This window comes from Cucurbita pepo, chromosome 2 (genome assembly GCF_057944985.1).
Source record: "Cucurbita pepo subsp. pepo isolate OVF chromosome 2, ASM5794498v1, whole genome shotgun sequence".
Taxonomy (NCBI): Eukaryota; Viridiplantae; Streptophyta; class Magnoliopsida; order Cucurbitales; family Cucurbitaceae; genus Cucurbita; species Cucurbita pepo.
In genome coordinates this window covers 12,412,228-12,431,232 of record NC_141799.1, presented here as the reverse complement: position 1 = coordinate 12,431,232, position 19,005 = coordinate 12,412,228, and the positions used below count along the sequence as shown (strand labels likewise).

Below are 19,005 nucleotides of genomic sequence, written 5' to 3'. Positions count from 1 at the left end.
TTCCATTCAATATTAATGTTCGTGCCATGTGTGCCCGTGTGTGCTCGTGTGTGGGCAAAATTGTGAACAATAACAGAGGATTTGAACATAGATATTACAAGAACATGAACTGTAAAAGGCATATGACTGGGGAAAAACTGAACCCAGATGGCCAAAGAAAGATACATTTCATCTCATTACAAGGCTTGAACATCCATGCATACAAGGATGTTCATTATTCAATATTTCACCAGAAAACAGCTAAAAGAAGATTCAACAAACGGACCCAAGGGACTTTTTTCTTAACGACTCTCAACTAGGGGAGCTTCTTTGGCGAAAATCTCATCAGCATACTTCCAGTTTATGACTTTCCATATGTTCTTCAGATAGTCTGGTCTGACATTTTTGTACTGTATCATGGAAAAATTGAAAACATTAAATAAGCAGGCAGCAAAATATAGGCAGTTAATAATTGCAGGCCAAATATGATGGATGCCTATTATAACATTCATTTTCTTTTCTAAAAGTCTAAACCCGCCACAAGACCCATGGAAACATCAAAGGTTTTTGGTACTAAGCTCGCCCATAGATTCGAAAAATGCGACCTTAGGGTAGATGCTACAAGTGATACTCAGAGACTGCTGGCCTTAGCCAACAAGGCTATCCCTTGGGGATGTTATATATGTATAACATATATTACATTATAGCTTTTCAGTACGAAAATCTTCACCACAATAAGCAAAAAATCAAACGCACATTTCCTCCACAAGTTATTTATCACCAAATTCCATCCATTTAAAAAGCATCACCACCAAATTCCATCCATTTAAAAAGCATCACTACCAAGTATCCCAACCACCGCAGTAAATTGTAAACGAACATTCAGCAAGTTAAATGTAACAACTCAAGCCCACCGCTAGCAAATATTGTCCTCTTTGGGCTTTCCCTTCCAGACTCTCCCTCAAGGTTTTTAAAACATGCCTGTTAGGGAGAGGTTTCCACACCCTTATAAAGAATGTTTCCTCAACCGATGTGGGATTTCACAATCCACCCCCCCCCCCCCCTCAGGGCCCAGCGTCCTCGCTGGCACACGTTCCCTTCTCCAATCGATGTGGGACCCCTCAATCCACCCCCTTTGGGGCCCACCTCATGTCCACCTCCCTTCAGGAGACAGCCTCCTCACTGACACATCCCCAGTGTTTGGCTCTCATTCCATTTGGAACAACCCAAGGCCACCGCTAGTAGATATTGTCGGGTTTTCCCTTCTGGGCTTCCCTTCAAATGTGTCTGCTAGGGAGAGGTTTCCACACCCTTATAAAGTATGTTTCGTTATCCTCCCCAACAATGTGCAATCTCAAATTAAATGAGAATAATCTTCAGAAGAGTACATGATCTTATCCAGATAGACACTTGGGAAAAGAGAGAGAGAATCATACTACTGTAGGGAAGAAAGTAGAAAACATTTACCTGCAAGTAATACGCATGCTCCCAAACATCGATCCCAAGCAGAGGAACTAAGGCAGACCCTTTAGTCACAAGAGGATCCTGCAAAGAATTGCATCAGCCACATGACTTTCAAATTTCAACCTTTTAATTCAATTGTAACCAAACACGCTACAAATTCTACAAACAAGTGATAAAAGGACAAAAAAAAAAAAAAACAGACTCCATAAAATGCTCAAGACAAAATAATTGGACAAATAAATAAGAGATCCCAGAAGGCATCAACGAAAACAGAAATAGAACACGACTGCATATGCAACATGTTTGTAGCTTTAAAAACATATAAACCAAGAGTTATACCTGATTGGCCGTGGTTTCAACCGACAGCTTCTTCAGTTCTTTATCCAGAGCAAGCCACTAGAAAGAACGTTAAAAAGCATCAGTTAAACGTCTATTTTATATCAGGTGGTGGACAAAAACGAAAAACCAAATACATATAGGGGAGAAAACATACCACCCATCCAGAGCCCTGTAAAGCAGCACCTTCTGCGTTGACCCTCTGAATCAAGGCTTCAAGAGAACCGAACTGAGTGTCGATCGCCCATCCTAGAGATCCCTTTGGAGGCTCACCACCCCCTTCCTGTAAATATATTACACAAGATACATAGATAGATTAAAACATCAAGAAATTGAGAATTGACCTAGAAACCAAATCATCGACACAAGGACTGAGACTTACATGAATAGGAGCGAGATTTTTCCAGAAAATCGAATGATTGACGTGACCTTAAAAAGAAAACGATCGGTTAATATGTTAAGAAACGATATACGAACTCAATTTACTCAATGAATATCGTAAGATTCCCTAATTGAGCGACTCGATCTGATTTGAATTACAATACAATGAGAAACTGAACATGTATCATAGCCTGAAATCAAAAGACATCGAGAAATAAAAAGAAAACCTCCGCCATTGAATTTGATGGCACTTTGCAACTTGACAACAGTGGAAGTGTCGCCTTTGTTGATGGCCTCGTGAAGCTGCTCAAGAGCCTTGTTGTAGTTGGTGATGTAGGCTTGATGGTGCTTCTGGTGATGAAGCTGCATGATTTCGGCATGGATGACGGGCTCAAGAGCGCCATAGTCGTAAGGGAGGTCGGGCAAGGAGAAGGTCCGGAAGCCGCGAAAATGTCCAGACCCTATCGCTCCAGAAATTGTCGGCGTTAGGTTTTTCCTGCTTAGAATTCGAACAGCCATTGTCGATACTCTCTCTCTCTCTCTCTCTCTCTCTCTCTCTCTCTCTCTCTCTCTCTCTCTCTCACACACCACAATATCGACCTCAGCTGCTCGACACAGGCGGCTTCAAGTGGTCTAGTGCTCGCTACACCAATACTCTTTTATTATTATTATTATTATTATTATTATTTTTATTTTTATTTTTATTTTTTTTATTATAAAAATTAGCTCAATAACTTTTTTAAAATATAATTTTTTTAATATTAGTATAACTCAAACTCCAAGGTGAGATACCATTCCTATATTGTTGAATTAAAAATAATAATTTTTTTATTTTAATTAGAAGTATCAATTTGAGCTCGGATCCCCTCCACCAATTCTTGAACAACATCTCTTGTTCCTTAGAGGTTCTCGACTCCAACTATAGTTCATATACGGTCGACAATCCATCTTTATTTCATTAGAGTCTTTCAGTGGCATGTTTCGGTCCTCTTCTCCATTACTTAAAAAACGTAAGCCACTAGTTCAAGTACAAAATACTATCATTACCACTTAAACAATTAGAATTCAATCCGTAATCGCAACAATCTAATTGCAAGAGCATAGCTCTACCAACTAAGCTACATCCCGAGAATTAGATGCTTCTATTCTTTTATTTTTTTCTCCTTAGCGTAGCAATCCTATGTTTGAACTTCATACCTCACACTCATGTTGTTTTAAAATTTTAACATGCTTGTTAATTATTAATATATTTTTTTTTCAAAAAAGAACTTCCGGGCCCATTTCAAAGCATTGTTTTCATTGAGAAAAAAAAAACAATAATAATTAAGGTTGGTTTTGCTTTAAACAAATGAAAATCAATAAAGCTCATGAAATACCAAGTTAGGTTTGGAGAGAGATAAGACCGGTTATATTCTCATACTGAGAGCAAATGCAAGCTTTTTGTTTCAATAGCCGGCCAAATGACTACAGGATCATCATCAATCTACTCTACCTCAATTCACCATTTCGAACTTTATACATAAAGTTTTTCCGTAACAACTTCTTCTACCTATACCGCAGTGAAAGCACCTAAAGATGAATTTGGTGTCTTTCTAGTCAGTAATGGAAGCAATCGTCCCTACCATCGTAAAATAAGAGCACCTAGCTCTGTCTATTCACAAGGACTCGATTCTATGACCAAACATCACATTCTAGCAGATGTAAATATATATATATATATATATTTCATGAGCTTTATTGATTTTCATTTATATATAATACAGCTATAAATAACTGTTTCAGTTAACCTTTGTCTTGAGCCGTATCAAAAAGACAGGAAAGAGAGGAGTATAGGCAGCATCTATCCATGTATCATCTCTCAATACGGCAGTAAAATTAATGGAAATTCACTTTTTACTCTCCTGCACGCACCCATCATCTTCCACTACACTGACAGTCAAACGAGGAATAGCTATAAATCACCAAAATTGCAATTTATGAAAAAATATTGTTCTTCAAGACGTTGTAAAAACAGTCTATGTTCTCTGATCTTCAAAAACATTTGGATATGCGTCGTCAATAATCTGACAGAATCATTTACTTTAACAATACTCATATAACTGCTAAATGAGAAAGAGTTTCCTCTACCTCTCTTCTAATTTTTATACTTCAATAATAGATGTCGTCGCACTCTTGATACAACACAACAGCAGCAATCGGCATGAGAAGCCGTCTGGCCAGCAATCTCTTCATTGCTGGGGGGGGATATCTTGATTCAACGATTTGGGCTATAACAAAATTCGTCTGAAAAGACGGGCGACGACGTTATTATGCATGCAGGTCCTTGTTTGAACTCCACGCCGGAGCTTTAGGGCCCACGCCGTCGCCTAAGATTGCCGTTCCATTTTCGACGCTTATTAGGGGATCAGATTCGCTTTCTTTCACCTATAAATAACATGTAGATCGTTTAAGTTCCATGGCAGTAGAGGAAGAGATAACATGTCAATTGCAGAACTACTACTACTACTACTACTTATACTACTTATAGTACCTGGGATAGTTGTGCTGATGATACTTCATTGGACTTTTGTTGGCTCTCGAGGGTGCAACAATAAGAATATAGAACCATTCCAACTATGGCAACCAGAATTCCCAAAATGTTGCGCCAGCTAAATGGATCGTGAAGTAGAACATAGCCAAAGCCCAAAACTAAACATGTTTTTAGATGTCCTAGGACTTGATATGTAACTGCAGAAGTCTTTCCAATAACTAGAAACGTACTGAAGTTGACTGAGACAGAAATAAGGCAGGAGAGAACAATAAAGAACTGTACAGAGAAGCACAAAAATAATTCATGTCAGAAGTGATATATAGTTAGGAAGGGGGAAGGGGGAAGAGGTCAGCAGGAAGCTAAATTGTTGTTGAACTCTCACCAGCACTTGGGGAGTGTATTTGAAAGCAAAAACATTTAGATCAGTCAGACACCAATCCAGAAATGGGCCAGCGATGAACAGAGTTAATGCCTGATAGGGACAAGACTGGTATAGAAGTTGTGTTGAAGAAACTTTGAACTTCTTCTGAATGGTGTTTGTCATCTACGTTTAACTGGTCAAGGTCTTGAACGGAAAAGGAAAAGAGCAGAAAAACTAGAGCAATAAGCCACTCACTCACTCAACTAATTAAAGTAACTAAAATAAATAAATAAATAAATCTTAATATTCACGTTAACTAAGAAAGGAGAAAGGTGCTAGCAACTAATCATATGCTTCCAAATTAATTAATTAATTAAAAAAATACACTTGTTAAAGAAATATTGTGACTGGTGGACTCATGAAAAACGTTTTCCACTCCGCAAATAAATAGACTAGAAAAACAAAAAAAAAAGAGAAAATTAAATCAGTGCTTCAACAAGACTAGCTTTTAGCCCACACATCATAGCCAGTCATCAAAGGGCATGCAAAGTGAATACCAAGAGTAAAAGTAACTTAGCTTAGGATACAATTTGTGCAACACATGTGGTAAGAACTGCGAGGAGAGACAAGAAAGAGCCAAGGGCATTTAGTTGTAGATCCGTCACAGTTGCAATTCCAACACCCATGAGGAGGATCGTGAGTGAAAACTGGATGCTTCTACTGCAATAGTATCATAGATGTCAATATGCTGCCAGATAATATATTTAGACAGGATAATAATAATGAAAACCTAATACACTCGCAGCGAACCATCCATCTAATAGACAAAATTGAAAAATATAATTATCATTTAAAGTTCTCACAATTGACCAACAACCAAGAAAAGATTAATGAAATTATCATAGAAGTCAAGCTACATATAAATATTTAAAAGAAACTTATCATAATAATTAAAAATAATAATAGTAATTAAAAAAAAAACTTTTTCTAAGTGGGATATTTTAGTCCAATTATGGTTTATTTTCCGGTCCCTGTTTCCTTCCTACTCGAATCTGTCTATGTAATAGTAAAAGAAAAATGGATGAATAGTTTGGAGGAACTTCACTTTTCAGGATGAATCATTCAAGGCAGAAGGTGATTCCTTCTTAAAACAGGGGGATTCTATTTGCATCCATCAATCTGAAGTACCCTTCTCTCTAATCTTATTCCCTCTCCTTATGATTTTTCTTTGCTTATTTAACGGTGAAACCATTAGAAAGAGGTGAAATGAAGGAATAAAAAAAACAGAAATCCTGTCTTGAGGTATACTCGAGTTAACAAAAGTCTGGATAATAAAGGTTCTTCAGTTAATTCCAGAATCCAATCAAATAACATTTCAGATTTTACCCTCCATTAATCTTTTTCATCAGGACACCAGCATGGTATGTTGGAAGATTTTCTAAGAAATAGCTGCACAAATCTCCAAATCAATTGTTTAATTTGTATCTGAAAAATGGTTCCAGAAGAGTGGAAAGAAATATAATGGGTATCGTTATTATCTTTGTGATTACACAAAATACGACAGTTAAGAGTCTTTGGTGGTGCATGTAAGAGGTTTCCAACTACATATAGGGTTGAATAAAATTTCTACCGAGCAGCATCACAGCACCTTTTTTTTTTTTTTTTTTTTTGGGGGGGGGGGGGGGGGGGGGGGGGTGGAACTTCTTTAAGAAACACAATCTCAATGGCAAATGACAAATTGATACATTTGCCATTTTCAGCTTAATCAGTACAGCACAACAAGATGCTTCACAGATGGAAAAAAAATAAAATAGAAATCAAGGAACAACGTAAAGGCATTAAGTTTTCAGGATGTATGATCTAATTATTAATCTGATGGATGAAAATGTGAACATGCTAAAAAAACAAAGGACATCATGCATATGTTACAACTTGAGATTCCTCCTTTTTTTTCTTTCTATTTATTTATTTATATTTGGAAAGAAGAAAATTCATTGGCAATACAAAATATCGAGGAGAAAAAAAGAAACACCATTCCAAAGGAGATTATAGAAGGGATTATCAACTAGCACAAAGCATATTGAACTAAAACTCTAATTACAAATAGAAGGCTAAGAAAAACTTTCAATTCAACAAAGGTGTTATATGGGAATCGGCTAAGTGAAGTTTTGGACCTATTATTACAAATACAAGGCTATAAGCACTTGAACTTTCAGTTCAAAGGAGTTGAATTATTTACTTCTCCAGAAAAAGTAGCTAAAGATATATAAAGGTGTTTTAGAGGACAATCGGCTCAGTGAAGTTTTGGATCAAACTCGAGTATTCAAGTAACGAGTTTGTTTAACTTAAATAATTCTAGTTAACTTCCAGACTTATTCCAACTTCCCCTTGTAATCATTGGACCAGTTTGTTAAAGTTGTTTGAGTTGTTTATTTTAGAAAAAAAGTAGAAAAATAAATAAAAGACAAATACTTTCGGAAACCTATTTGTCCTATTTTAAATGTAAAAATAAAAAAATAAAAAAACATTTCAGTAATTTATGCTATTTGCAAAGTTCCAGTTCCAATTTTTAACTCAATTGTTTCAAAAGTTAGCAAAGAGAAAATGGTTCAAAGAATGCCCCAAGTGAAATGAAATATAGACATACAGAATTTACCCTTTAATAAAATGTATCTTTTTATTTATGAATCCATATTGATCCAATTTTACACCGACTGATTTGAAAGAACCATAATTCAACCCCAATAAAACAAGTTCAGTTTAAGGTTGGGTTGGGCCGTTTGGCTTTTTAAGTGGTCAAGGTTTTTAAACAGCTCTATAATTCAAATGTTCAGTGTAGGATCCACTTTGTAACTTCTTTATGACCCTCAATGAGAAAATATTTCTGTAACTCTATTATTTGTAACCCAAGAAAAAGTTTCAGAGCTTTTCATATAGTCCAACATCCTTTCGAAGAAAAGTAGACCATTTAGGTCCTTGACAATGGCGTTGGCTACACCAACAACAAAAAAAAAATCACCCAAGAATACCATGCATATGTAAGTGCTCATGTTATCACGAATGTCTTATTAAAATATCAAGAAAAGGCGTAGAAAGACCTGAAAGCATATGAAAAACCAGTTTCTGCATTTCGGGTTGTCATTGTTTCTTGTATATCTTAAGAAACAAGAGCTTACAAAAAAAAAAGAAAAAAGATATTGAAATCAATGGCCTCTAACACTACTGCAATGAGCTTGAGATTTAGCAAAATTTTGTGCCTCAATATGGGTCATATTAAAATCACAACAAAATCTTGCCGAATCAAGTAATAACCTCATCTAAAATAGTAACAACAAAGGTGGGGGGAAACATGCCTGATGACGACAGATTACCACTAATCCCGTTTCTCACATTTCAAAAGCACTACCGATAATCAGGTAAAGATCTTTATTAAAAAGAAAACTTAAAAAAAAAACATAAGAATAAGAGGCCCCTTGCTTGAAAAAAGGAAAATAAAATAGTTTTATACATGAAGAATTCAGCCGTTATTAGACTTACCTGAACTTTTTCCGGAAGAAAACAGTCTCCAAAAGAACAGTACAGGGGATGATTGCCAGTTTCGTCATCTGGAATAGCAATCAATATACTCCTTATTCAAAGAGCCGGGAGATAAAAATAAATCATTACTTGGTTTCATAATTAAAAATAATTCTTGAGAAAATACAATCACTAATGTAATATAAGTAGGAACATGCTCAAAGACATTTATGCACAAACATTTTAGAATTCATACTTGACATTGCATCTTAGAAAAAGAGGAGACGTTATAAAACCATATGAAGGATAACACGCTCTGTCCACAGATGTGATTTTACCTGATAGAAGCCAACAGAGTTGAAACCCAAGCTAAGATTTAGAAGCCCAATTGAGATTCCATTTAGTATTCCAAATCCCATAACAGCTCTTGCATCAAAAGGCTTATGTTCAAACAGTTTCATCAATAGTGCCACATGAAGAGAACAAAATGTAACAAGCAGATGCCAGCTTGTCAATGTAGTGGCTGCGCATCAACCAAGTTCCGTTAATGTATCAGTTCACAAAAAAAAAAAAAAAAAAAAAAAAAAAAAAAAAAAAAAGACAGATCCAAGTGACAACAGGTAGCTTCTGCTCATAGTTTAGCAAAAATAGATAGTAGACAAAAAGGGAGGGTCACTCTTCTCGTGATAAAATTAACAGAACTATATATTGATCTAGTTTCAGAAGGTTACTATTTTTCTGTAGGCATGTGATAAGTTGATAATGTGAGTGCTAAATCATTTTGTACTGAAATTAAATAATGTTATGATCAGACAAAACACAAAAGAGAGTTGCTCATAGGCAGAAAAATCTACAGTACGTTTTTTTTATTATCAAGATAAGAATATGGACAAATTTAGTCTTCTCAACTCGTTCTTTAACATCCCTCCTCACATGTAGTTTCTTATATTAATCTTAATTCACGAGATCTTACAAATCAATTATTAATATGAAATGGAGAGAAAATGATATTATAAGAATTTAAAACAAGACCTCCTAACATCATATCACGTTAAATTATTAATAGAGCTAGAAGCTTAGGTCAGATAAGGCTATTGATCTTTTCAATGATCTTTTAACACAAGATGAAGTAATACATAAATTTACATAGAACGAAAGTTCGTTAAAGAGTAGCAATGCACTTCTGTGACAGGAAAATTGGAAGCACAAATAATATTTCTCTGTTCGGCTTGAAGTGTTCAATCAAGAATACATCTAAGTCCACCAAATCCAAGCTCTGGTGGAAAATCTTGCGCTCAATTAAAATTTAATGCAAGATATTGGAGCCTATAATCCATATAGATCTCCAATTCTTAGAAAAGTAAATGATCGTGCCTCAGTTGGGAGGAGAATATAATACGTCAATATCGCACATGGAATCTATTCAAAATAACGCAATTGAAAGACGTGAAATCAAGGTTTTGGATATTTAGCAACTCACCGAACGTGAAACCGAGTGTGCTAATAAGTGCCTTATTGCATATGACAATCGAGACAGAAGAAACCACCGACAAACTTAATGCGCCGATAGTCCCGAGCTGGAACTTCTGGCCGTCACTCATTTTCAGCCTCCTCGATATCTCGTCCTGCCTCGATCTAGATTCTGCAATTCCACTCACCACCGTCAAAAAAAAAAAAAAGCACATAAACTCCGAACATACGACGAAATATGGCGGTGATAGCTGAACAAATAGAAATTCATCAAGAATAACCAAATTCAAGCGTAATTGATTCATTAAACACGAAAGCATGAAGCATCAGAATTGGAAAATAAACAGAAAGAAACACATACACAAAAATGATAAGAAAACGTAATTAAACAATACAGTGAATAAGATCTACAGAAAAATTGGCGGTGAAAAGCACAGATCTACTAGGCGGACAGAAAAGTGAGGAAAAAGAAACAGACATACCGCGGACCGACAGATGGAAGGATTGAGAAGCGTAGGGCGTAGACGTATGCGGTGCGGTAGGAGAAGAATCTCTGTAACATAGAAAATGCAGAGAAGATTGATTGGAGCAGTATGCGTGAGCTTTAATGGCGAACGAAGAAAGCTTTAACAGTTATGACAATGGAGAAAAGAAATAGAACGAAGAAGAGACGAAAAAACGTATGAGAATCATAATAACAAAACCATAGAATTTAATTAATTATTAATTTTTTTTTTTTAATTTTTAATTAGTCGCTATTCTTTGATCGTATTGTACAACGGAGACGGAGAGGATGTCCACCAAATGAAAATTGGAATAATATATTAATTTTTTAAAAAAAATAATTAAAATAAATAAATATTTAAAAATTAAAAAGTAATAATTAGACGGTCGAGGTAACAGAGAGGCGTTTCCCACGTCGTCATCCCAGTAGTCTTTTTTTTCTAATTATTTTAATAATTCCATTTTCTTCTCTGGTTTTCTTTAATTAATTAAAGTATTATTAATTTGATTAAATATTTTTAGATTTAAATTCCCACTCATATATTTATTAAATTATAATTCTACTATTTAGGCTTATACTTCAAATTTTCATGAGAATGGAACGCTCTTTAATGAAATTTTAGTTGTAGCGTTTGTTGACCTTTTAAGAGACATGTTGTAATGTTTTGTTCTCTTCCCCAACCAATGTGGGACATCACACTTCACCCCTCTTCGGGACGCAGCGTCTTTACTGGCACACTGCCTTGTGTCTATCCCCTTCGAGTAACAACGAGAAGGCTTCCTCGCTGACACTCGTTCCTTTCTCCAATCGATGTAGGACCACCACTAAATCCACCCCCTTCGGGGCCTAGCGTCCTTACTGGCACACAGTCTCGTGTCTACCCCTCTTTAGGGAATAGTGAGAAGGCTGACACATCGTCCGGTGTCTAGCTTTGATACCATTTGTAACGCCCCACTAAATCCACCCTCCCCCCCTTCGGGGCCTAGCGTCCTTACTAGCACACCGCCTCGTGTCTACCCCTCTTAGGGGAACAGCGAGAAGACTGACACATTGTCCAGTGTCAAACTCTAATACCATTTGTAATGTCCAAAATCCACCGCTAGTAGATATTGTCCTCTTTGGGCTTTCCCTTTTGAGCTTCCCCTTAAGGCTTTAAAACGCATATGTTAGGGGAAGGTTTCCACGCCCTTATAAATGGTGTTTTGTTCTCCTCCTCAACTAATGTGGGACATCACAAATCTCTTCTATACTGAGAATCATCTGTGTTTTTCCCATTTTGATTCGCATCTCTTTTCTTTTTCTTGGTAAATAAGCTTTGGGCTACGACCGGTTCATCTCTTTCTCTAACAATTAAGTGCAGAATCCTACAAACTATTAGTCAAGTCTGTGTAAGGAAGATTTTGGGCCCAACAACGAAGGAACATACATTTTCAGACCGACGATAAAAACTAACAAACTTGAGATAATAGGGACAGAAGGAATTTTCAATTGAGTGGTGAAATATACAAAGGTCGGAAAGAAAATCAACGACGAAAGCACAAAAACATTCCGACATTGATATTTTTAAATTTTGAATTTAGTCTCTAGTGATATATGGATATTTAAATATTACATTTAATTCTTTTAAATTATTATACATCATAGTATTTTAAATTAATTAATAATTTTAATACCAAATATTAAAAATTCAATAAATAAAAATATAAAATTTTAAAATTTAGGGACTAAACCTAAAGTCTTCCGTTAACTCGCTGGCGAGGAAGACTCTTCAGGCATACGGAAGGGCTTTAGTGCTCGATTACCCGCTGGCGAGGAAGGAAAGTGCGCTTCCAATGTGGTTTTCGTGGACGAGAGCGATTGACGATAGCGTTGGATTTCTTCCGATAATAATAAAAATAAATAAATTATATATATATATATATATTACAAAATAGGAAATAATAAAAAATATTTACCAGACCTATATTTATGAAAATTAAAATTTTAAATAAAAAAAAAAAGACAATTATGTCTATTTATGACCGACAATAGAAGTAGTCATCAAACTTAATTTTTCGCAACTTGTTTTCAATGCAATTGATATTCAATCTTTTTTTAAAAATTATTTTCAACTAATTTGTCACTCATGTCATGCCGTATAAAACATTTTCTCTCGAAACCTTATTTGAGGTTCGACCAGCCTTGTTCAACTGTGCCCACGGACCCATAAGCCCTCGAGGCAAGGCGAAAAGGAAGAGATGCTCGGGCTTTCTTTGGTCTTGAACTCGCTCCCCGCTCAAGAATGAATGTTGTAGGTTAAAATTATTGGTGGAGTATGATTTTTATAGAACTGACTTGTTCACTAGGTCAGAATTGCACAATTATTGTCCTCCTGGTAAGAAAGTACTATTTTGACCCAACCTAAAAACATTAAAAATGTAAAATTAAATAATAATTAATTTTAAATAAATAATGATATGTTTTTTTTTTAATCATTTTAAGCATGAAAAGAATAATGTGTAATAATTTCAAAATCAACGTTGGTTTTTTACGAACGAGACCATACTTCGAGAGTCGGTATGGCTCTTATTTTTGACCCCTTAATCACTAAATATCTACTAAGGCTTATCAATACAACTCTGTGTTCGAGGAGAAATTTCATCTTCAATACCACGTCAACGTCGTCCATCGTGACCGTGACAAAATCAACTTGTCCACTCTAGTCTCTCAACTTTACCGAGACTCTCTTTGCTATAACCATAATGAGTAAGGCTGTCGAATTGGTATATCTCTATGCCAAAATAGATCCAGTCGTTTCGTTTTTGTCTGTCATGAAATTATGAACGACTCTAAAATAAACATTTTCATAGAAGTCTAAGATCATCTAAACTATCGAATTTTGGAAGTTGTCCAACCTTCGACACGCTCGAGCATTTGTGCAACATAGTCCATCGAGCTATCCCCACACTTGAAGCCACCAAATCGTGTAAATTTATCTTCTAGGGTTCTCATCCTTAAACATCAATCCTTGGACGAGGTATCTTGTCTAAGCAGCCAGCTACCATATCAATCTCGTAGACTTTGTTGGCAATCTCATCCGAGCAATATTTTAAATTTTGAACACTGCCAAAGATTTCTTACCAATAAAGCATATTTTCTTCGATCTCAACCAATAAACATGATTCTAATACAAGCTATCATGGTTGAAATGTAATCGTTAATTCAAAATTATTTAAATAAATAATTTAAGATTAATAGACAATGATCAAAAGTGAACGTAATAAAATTTGGGTTTTTAGTAGACTCCCGTTTATCCGTTTACCACTCTCATGCTCGTTTAACTCATGAGGGAGGGAGTGATGTGAAATTTCTCTCCTTTAGTTAAATGAGAACCGAGACTGAGATTATATTCTCTATCTCCATTCATGTTAAGTTAGAATCCTCAGAAAAAAACACTTTATAACATTAAAATTAAAATTTTTAATTTTAATTTTTTTTTGCTTATAAAATATTATTAATATATTATAATGTTTTAAAATTTTAATAGAAATTATATTTTACATTAATTTTTTGAATATATTTTAAAATATATATAAAAAGGGGGAAAAGACATCTCTGCCCCCATAATTTATCGTTTCCATAGCCACGTTATAAATAGAAGAGGCGAACAGAGGCGAGCGGGAGGAGGGTGCATTAATCAGTTGTGGAGTGAAAACTGTAAAGGTATGGCGGGGAAGGGAAAGAGTGTGGAAGATGGTGGTGGTGGTGGTGGTGGTGGCCGGTGCGGAGGCGGCGGTGAGTTGCAGCCAGGTGACGGAGTGGCTAACTCCGTGCATCAGCTACGCGTATTACGGAGGGGAGGTGGCTCCGGAATGCTGCTCTGCCATAAAGAGCCTGATTTCGATCGGTTCCACCACCACCGCTGACCGGAGAACTGCATTACGAATGGCGTTTCCGCAATGCCTGGAATCAACTACGATCTCAGAGATATGCGGCGCCACTGTTCCCTACAAGATCAAGTAAAACACACACTCCTTCTTCCCTTTCTCTTCATATAGGTTATAGAAATTTTTTGTATGATGAATCTAATAATATGTTTGAACAACTACTAATTCATAGTATAATTCTGATTTGAATAAGGTTGGGACAAATGATTCATAGGTCAAAATAATGTTACGCAATTCAAAAACAATTAGCAAGTCACAAAAAATGGAGATAAGAAAAACCAGTCTAAAAAAATCAAAACAAAGAACAGACTAATCAAACTCAAGGATTCCAACGAATCAACCCACCCTATGTGTTTCTGATTCCGAACCAGCGCACCAAATGGCCTCTAAAAGTCGAGCTATAAACAATAATACACTTGACACCAAGCTCATGAACTGGACATGAGCAAATCAGCAGGCCGGCTACCAGTCTGCATCAAAATGTGGCGCTACTTTCACTAGCAGAAAGAGAAGGGACTTCTGATTTCACCAGAGGAGATCCATTGCTGCTGATATCCAGACCCTGTAATCGCCCAAGTGGATCACTCTGCATGGTATCAGAGAATTGATGTGAATTCAGCTGATGATGCAGAGGATGTATTGACATGTTTGATGAGGAATGGCCGTATAATGGCATCTGCAGCATGTTGTGGGTGCCGGCAGAACCTGGCTGCTGATGAAGGGGAAAGAAACTGGATGCTAAATATGGCATATGAGGCATTCCCCCCAAGTTAAAGGAATCGGAGGCGCCAGATGTCTCTCCAGTGGCTACTTTGAGCCTCTCAACTTCGTTCTTTAGTGCTTCATTCAAGGCTGTGTCACATAGACAGTGATGATTTCTATTAACCAAGGCGAGATCATGTGATGATAGAAAGGAAAATTCTTAGGATAATTTGGTGATACAAGTGATCTAGGAAGTGCTTACCATCCCGCAAATGAGCCTGTTGCTCCATTGCCTGCAACCGAAGCTTAAGTTCTGTATTTTCACTACTAAGACCTGTCGTATCCCTCTATACAAAAAGCCCCATGTTTAATACTAAGTTAGATAATAAGAAAGGCTACACATTCTTAAGATGGCGCAGGTCTGAACTGAAAAGGAGCATGGACAAAAAGAAAACTGTAATAAAATTTCTTGCTTGTGACTAGTGTTGTTCAAATCAAAATCTTGTCTTTTTTTTTTTTATTTTTTTTTTTTATTCTTTTCGATAAGAGACAAGTTCTTGAGGATTGAAATTAGACCTTCTCAATTTGGAAGGAGGGAGGTGTAACTATAGGAAGTAAAAATATTAGATAGTTTACACCAAAATATAGTCGAAAAGTTTTATATAGGTTTGTGTTTGGTCTGCAAATATTCTCTGATTTCTTTTTTTCCACGTATTCTAAAAGAAAGTCATATGAGGTTACAAATTATACGAAGTTCTAGTTATGAAAATATGGATCAATCTGTTCAAGTTCAGTTCCTCAAACAACAAGAAATCATAAGTAGAAGCATCTCACAAAACCATGTAACTTTTTGGTTTCTTGAGATTAAAATGCAAGCCCAGAAAGAATCTAGAAGACAAATGCATCAGAATCAAACTTTCCAAGCCAAAAAGTAGCAATAGAATTGAGAATAAGTTGATATGTTAAATAAACCAAGAGCTAAGTAGACTCAAAAAAGGTTCTTGCTCAGAATTCCCAAAGCTTTTAAAGATGAAAGCTTAATTTTGATTTAGCAACACATACCTGGAACAGTGCGAGTTGAGCTGAAAGAGTTGTCGCCTCTGTTTGAAGGGTCTGAACTTTGCGCTCGAGTTCCTGCATGTATCGTGCCTTCCTCTCTTTAGAACGGGAAGCAGACTGTCGATTGGCCAAAATCCTATACAAGAACAACACAAGGAACAGCACTGAACAGATTCCTAAATGAAGATGGTTGAAAGTGCTGAATGCGTAAAATGAAGACATGTCTGGTAACTTCTTATATCTCTTCAATTTACTTATTTATTGGTATCATTATTGTTTATCCGTGCAAAAGTGAAGCTTTAAATGTGTGTAGAGGCAAGAATTTGACTGAATAGGTGTGTAGACCATAGATGCAAGTGGATACATGTTTTTCCTCTATGCTTTGTCTTTTGATCTCTCCCACACACAACTTCCCAAAACCTTTGATTATTAAACCATCCCATTCTCAAAATTTCTACTTCCATGAAAACCAAACTTAGTCGAAAGCGCCTACACCTAATAGCTTAAGCCGCTGCTCCCATTTTCTCGCTGACCCATCATGTAAAAGGTACGCCGTTCCTTCAGCTTCTCATAAGATACACTTATCGGCATAATGAAATTAAAAAGAAAAAACCCAAGCTAAGGAAATCTCCAAAAGGTCTTCCAACAAGTGTAAAAAGAACCATACCTATAATTCCATTTGCTAGAAGCAACAAGGAAAAAGTAAAGTCTCCCAGAAAACCTCAAGAACATTCTTCTATCCTCTCCATCCAAGCAGACAAAAAGGAAAAAAATCTCTCAAGAAAGTTGGACAGATTAATCTTTGTCTCCCTTTTGAAGGATGAGTATCCAAAATGAGAGTAAAAAGAGCATGATGCCATTCATAAAGATTGGTCCAGTCAAAGGAGCTGAAAATAATACAACAGAACCACCAGACATAACGACAAGGAAAGATAGCTCTGAGTTTCATCACTAGACTTGCATAGGCGGCATTAATTAGGGTAAGTGTCTTCAATGACATCAATAAGAGAGTTTTTCTGGTCAAAAAGCAAGAATTATAGCATACCCATATCCCTTAAGTTTCTCCTTTCCCTTGATAATTGTTTCCTCTTCTCTAATATGACTACCTGCAGGATCTGGGCTTCTTCAAACCCTTTCTAAATTCCCTTCTCAACTCTCCCTAGAATCTAGTTTAGCAATTGCTCAATTGATATGAACCTAAATTGAGCACGTCCCTTTCTCTTCCTTCATTACTCTGACCAGATTTGAGCCACATCTATACGCTACAATGGGTCCACCCTTAAAAGTAAGGGCTCATTGTTCAAATCTCTAAAGGAGAGGGTATATCAGAAGTAGCGCTGAAGTTATTGGGAACAGTGCAGTGAGGGTTATTTTTATGCTTAGAGCTCAAGTTGCTTGAATTTTGGAGGCAGAAAGAGGTCCAGTTTCATTAAATCTATTCACCATGACCAGTAATCAGTTGAATCAAGAATGAATACGCATTAAGAAGGAAGACAATGGAGGAAGAGAGAGAGACCTTTTGGCGCGCTTGGGATCAAGAGTCCAAAGCTCAGCTAATTTATCAGGAGGCATAGCTTTCTTGGCGTCCAGTACATCCCCAAACACACTGGTAGAGGTGGAACCATCGACAGAGTTGCTATATCTATGCCTCGGTCTGGGAGTCTTCTCAGGTTCAGCATTAGCGGTGTGATCTGCAGAAGAAGTGCCGGGGCCAAGCTTGTCTACATCAATGTAGGTGGAAAAGAGGTCGTCCTCAGATCCGATCTCGTCCAAAGCGAGGGCGGCGGATCCGGCAGTGAAGGGATCAGAGGAAGAGAGATCCATGATGTCATCAGGGAACCGAAATGTGAGTTCGGAGTGGGCCCTGCGGTGGTGGGGTCTGGTAGAAGAGAGCGGCGGCGGCGGCGGAAGATGAGTGTTGGGAGTAGAAGCATTGTTGGAGATGGAGGAATCGGGATTTGACGCCGGATCTTGCATTTCCGAAGCTACTGTAAATTGTTGGGCTGTGACTGCGAGGAAGATGGCGCTGCCGTTGGATTAGTGCAAGCAATTAGTCCGGCGGTTCGTCTTCTTCTTCATCATCTTCTTCGGTGTTCTTGTTCTTCTTCTTTGCGCGTCGCTAGCAATGGCGACAGTAGAGGAAAGTAGAAATTGCTTAATTTATTAATGGCGTCAACTGCCACTCTTACTGTAGTAGACACTAAAATTCTCTATCCACAACCTCTTTTCTTGTTCGTGGATAATGCTAACTAATTTTTATTTATCAAAAAATTAAAGTTTTTTTTCTGCATAACCTAGACAAGTTCATATGACTTAATAACTCTGAACATAACTGTTCACTGGAATAGATTAATTTAGATTATTCGACATAAATTATAAAAATTAGGTTGGATTAGATTTTTTTTTGTTTGGGAGAATCCATTACATAGAAAAATTATTTCGATGTGATATTAGATAAGGTAAATCCACTCAAACTTCAACTCAGAAGCTCAATAACCAGATAAATTTTTTAATTTAATCTAATTATAGGTTTGATTTTTATCCATTTTAATTCATTAACTGTATTAATTTTATGCTTATTAGGGTTAATTGTAATGTTTATGAGAAAAAAGAAAAGAAAAAAAATATTTAAGCCACATGTAATGTCTCTTGCTTGCAAGTTTATGAGATTGTTAGTGACATTTATGTATTTACGTACGTGTTGTATTTGTTTATATGCGGTACTATGTATGGTGGGAAAAATCAGGTGGTTTTTCTAAAGAATCGTCAGTCAACT

The 19,005-nt window shown here is 36.5% G+C and overlaps 3 protein-coding genes across 3 annotated transcripts; all 3 read right to left on the bottom strand.

Moving 5' to 3' along the window:
• Positions 1 to 78: 78 nt before the first annotated feature.
• Positions 79 to 2,787, bottom strand: LOC111787750 (superoxide dismutase [Mn], mitochondrial). The gene is made up of 6 exons (XM_087121245.1): positions 2,388 to 2,787; positions 2,162 to 2,208; positions 1,937 to 2,062; positions 1,783 to 1,839; positions 1,447 to 1,524; positions 79 to 389 (listed from the first exon to the last, which is right to left on the bottom strand). Exons 1-6 carry the CDS (start codon positions 2,677 to 2,679, stop codon positions 282 to 284), a joined length of 708 nt encoding a protein of 235 aa, XP_086977371.1. The 5' UTR covers positions 2,680 to 2,787; the 3' UTR covers positions 79 to 281.
• A 1,321-nt stretch (positions 2,788 to 4,108) lies between these two features.
• Positions 4,109 to 10,725, bottom strand: LOC111788864 (UDP-xylose transporter 3). The gene is made up of 8 exons (XM_023669421.2): positions 10,520 to 10,725; positions 10,048 to 10,209; positions 8,906 to 9,090; positions 8,589 to 8,656; positions 5,639 to 5,771; positions 5,073 to 5,234; positions 4,691 to 4,966; positions 4,109 to 4,584 (listed from the first exon to the last, which is right to left on the bottom strand). The coding sequence occupies exons 2-8, from the start codon at positions 10,166 to 10,168 to the stop codon at positions 4,468 to 4,470; spliced, it is 1,062 nt and encodes a 353-aa protein (XP_023525189.2). The 5' UTR covers positions 10,169 to 10,209; positions 10,520 to 10,725; the 3' UTR covers positions 4,109 to 4,467.
• Positions 10,726 to 14,630: 3,905 nt separating this feature from the next.
• Positions 14,631 to 18,462, bottom strand: LOC111789408 (transcription factor RF2b). Its single transcript, XM_023670172.2, has 4 exons — positions 17,746 to 18,462; positions 16,233 to 16,365; positions 15,433 to 15,517; positions 14,631 to 15,320 (listed from the first exon to the last, which is right to left on the bottom strand). The coding sequence occupies exons 1-4, from the start codon at positions 18,204 to 18,206 to the stop codon at positions 14,944 to 14,946; spliced, it is 1,056 nt and encodes a 351-aa protein (XP_023525940.2). The 5' UTR covers positions 18,207 to 18,462; the 3' UTR covers positions 14,631 to 14,943.
• Between the last annotated feature and the right edge of the window lie 543 nt (positions 18,463 to 19,005).

Excerpts from the sequence above, each read along its gene's own strand:
- LOC111788864 (XM_023669421.2), bottom strand. The coding sequence starts at position 10,168 with ATGAGTGACGGCCAGAAGTTCCAGCTCGGGACTATCGGCGCATTAAGT. Across the intron at positions 9,091-10,047 it reads CACACTCGGTTTCACGTTCG|CCACTACATTGACAAGCTGG; the intron begins GTGAGTTGCTAA and ends GTTGATGCGCAG. Across the intron at positions 8,657-8,905 it reads ACTCTGTTGGCTTCTATCAG|ATGACGAAACTGGCAATCAT; the intron begins GTAAAATCACAT and ends TTGCTATTCCAG.
- LOC111789408 (XM_023670172.2), bottom strand. The coding sequence starts at position 18,206 with ATGCAAGATCCGGCGTCAAATCCCGATTCCTCCATCTCCAACAATGCT. Across the intron at positions 15,518-16,232 it reads CTCAACTCGCACTGTTCCAG|AGGGATACGACAGGTCTTAG; the intron begins GTATGTGTTGCT and ends CTTTTTGTATAG. Across the intron at positions 15,321-15,432 it reads ACAGGCTCATTTGCGGGATG|CCTTGAATGAAGCACTAAAG; the intron begins GTAAGCACTTCC and ends TATGTGACACAG.
- LOC111787750 (XM_087121245.1), bottom strand. The coding sequence starts at position 2,679 with ATGGCTGTTCGAATTCTAAGCAGGAAAAACCTAACGCCGACAATTTCT. Across the intron at positions 2,209-2,387 it reads CATCAAATTCAATGGCGGAG|GTCACGTCAATCATTCGATT; the intron begins GTTTTCTTTTTA and ends TTTCTTTTTAAG. Across the intron at positions 390-1,446 it reads AGCATGCGTATTACTTGCAG|TACAAAAATGTCAGACCAGA; the intron begins GTAAATGTTTTC and ends TCCATGATACAG.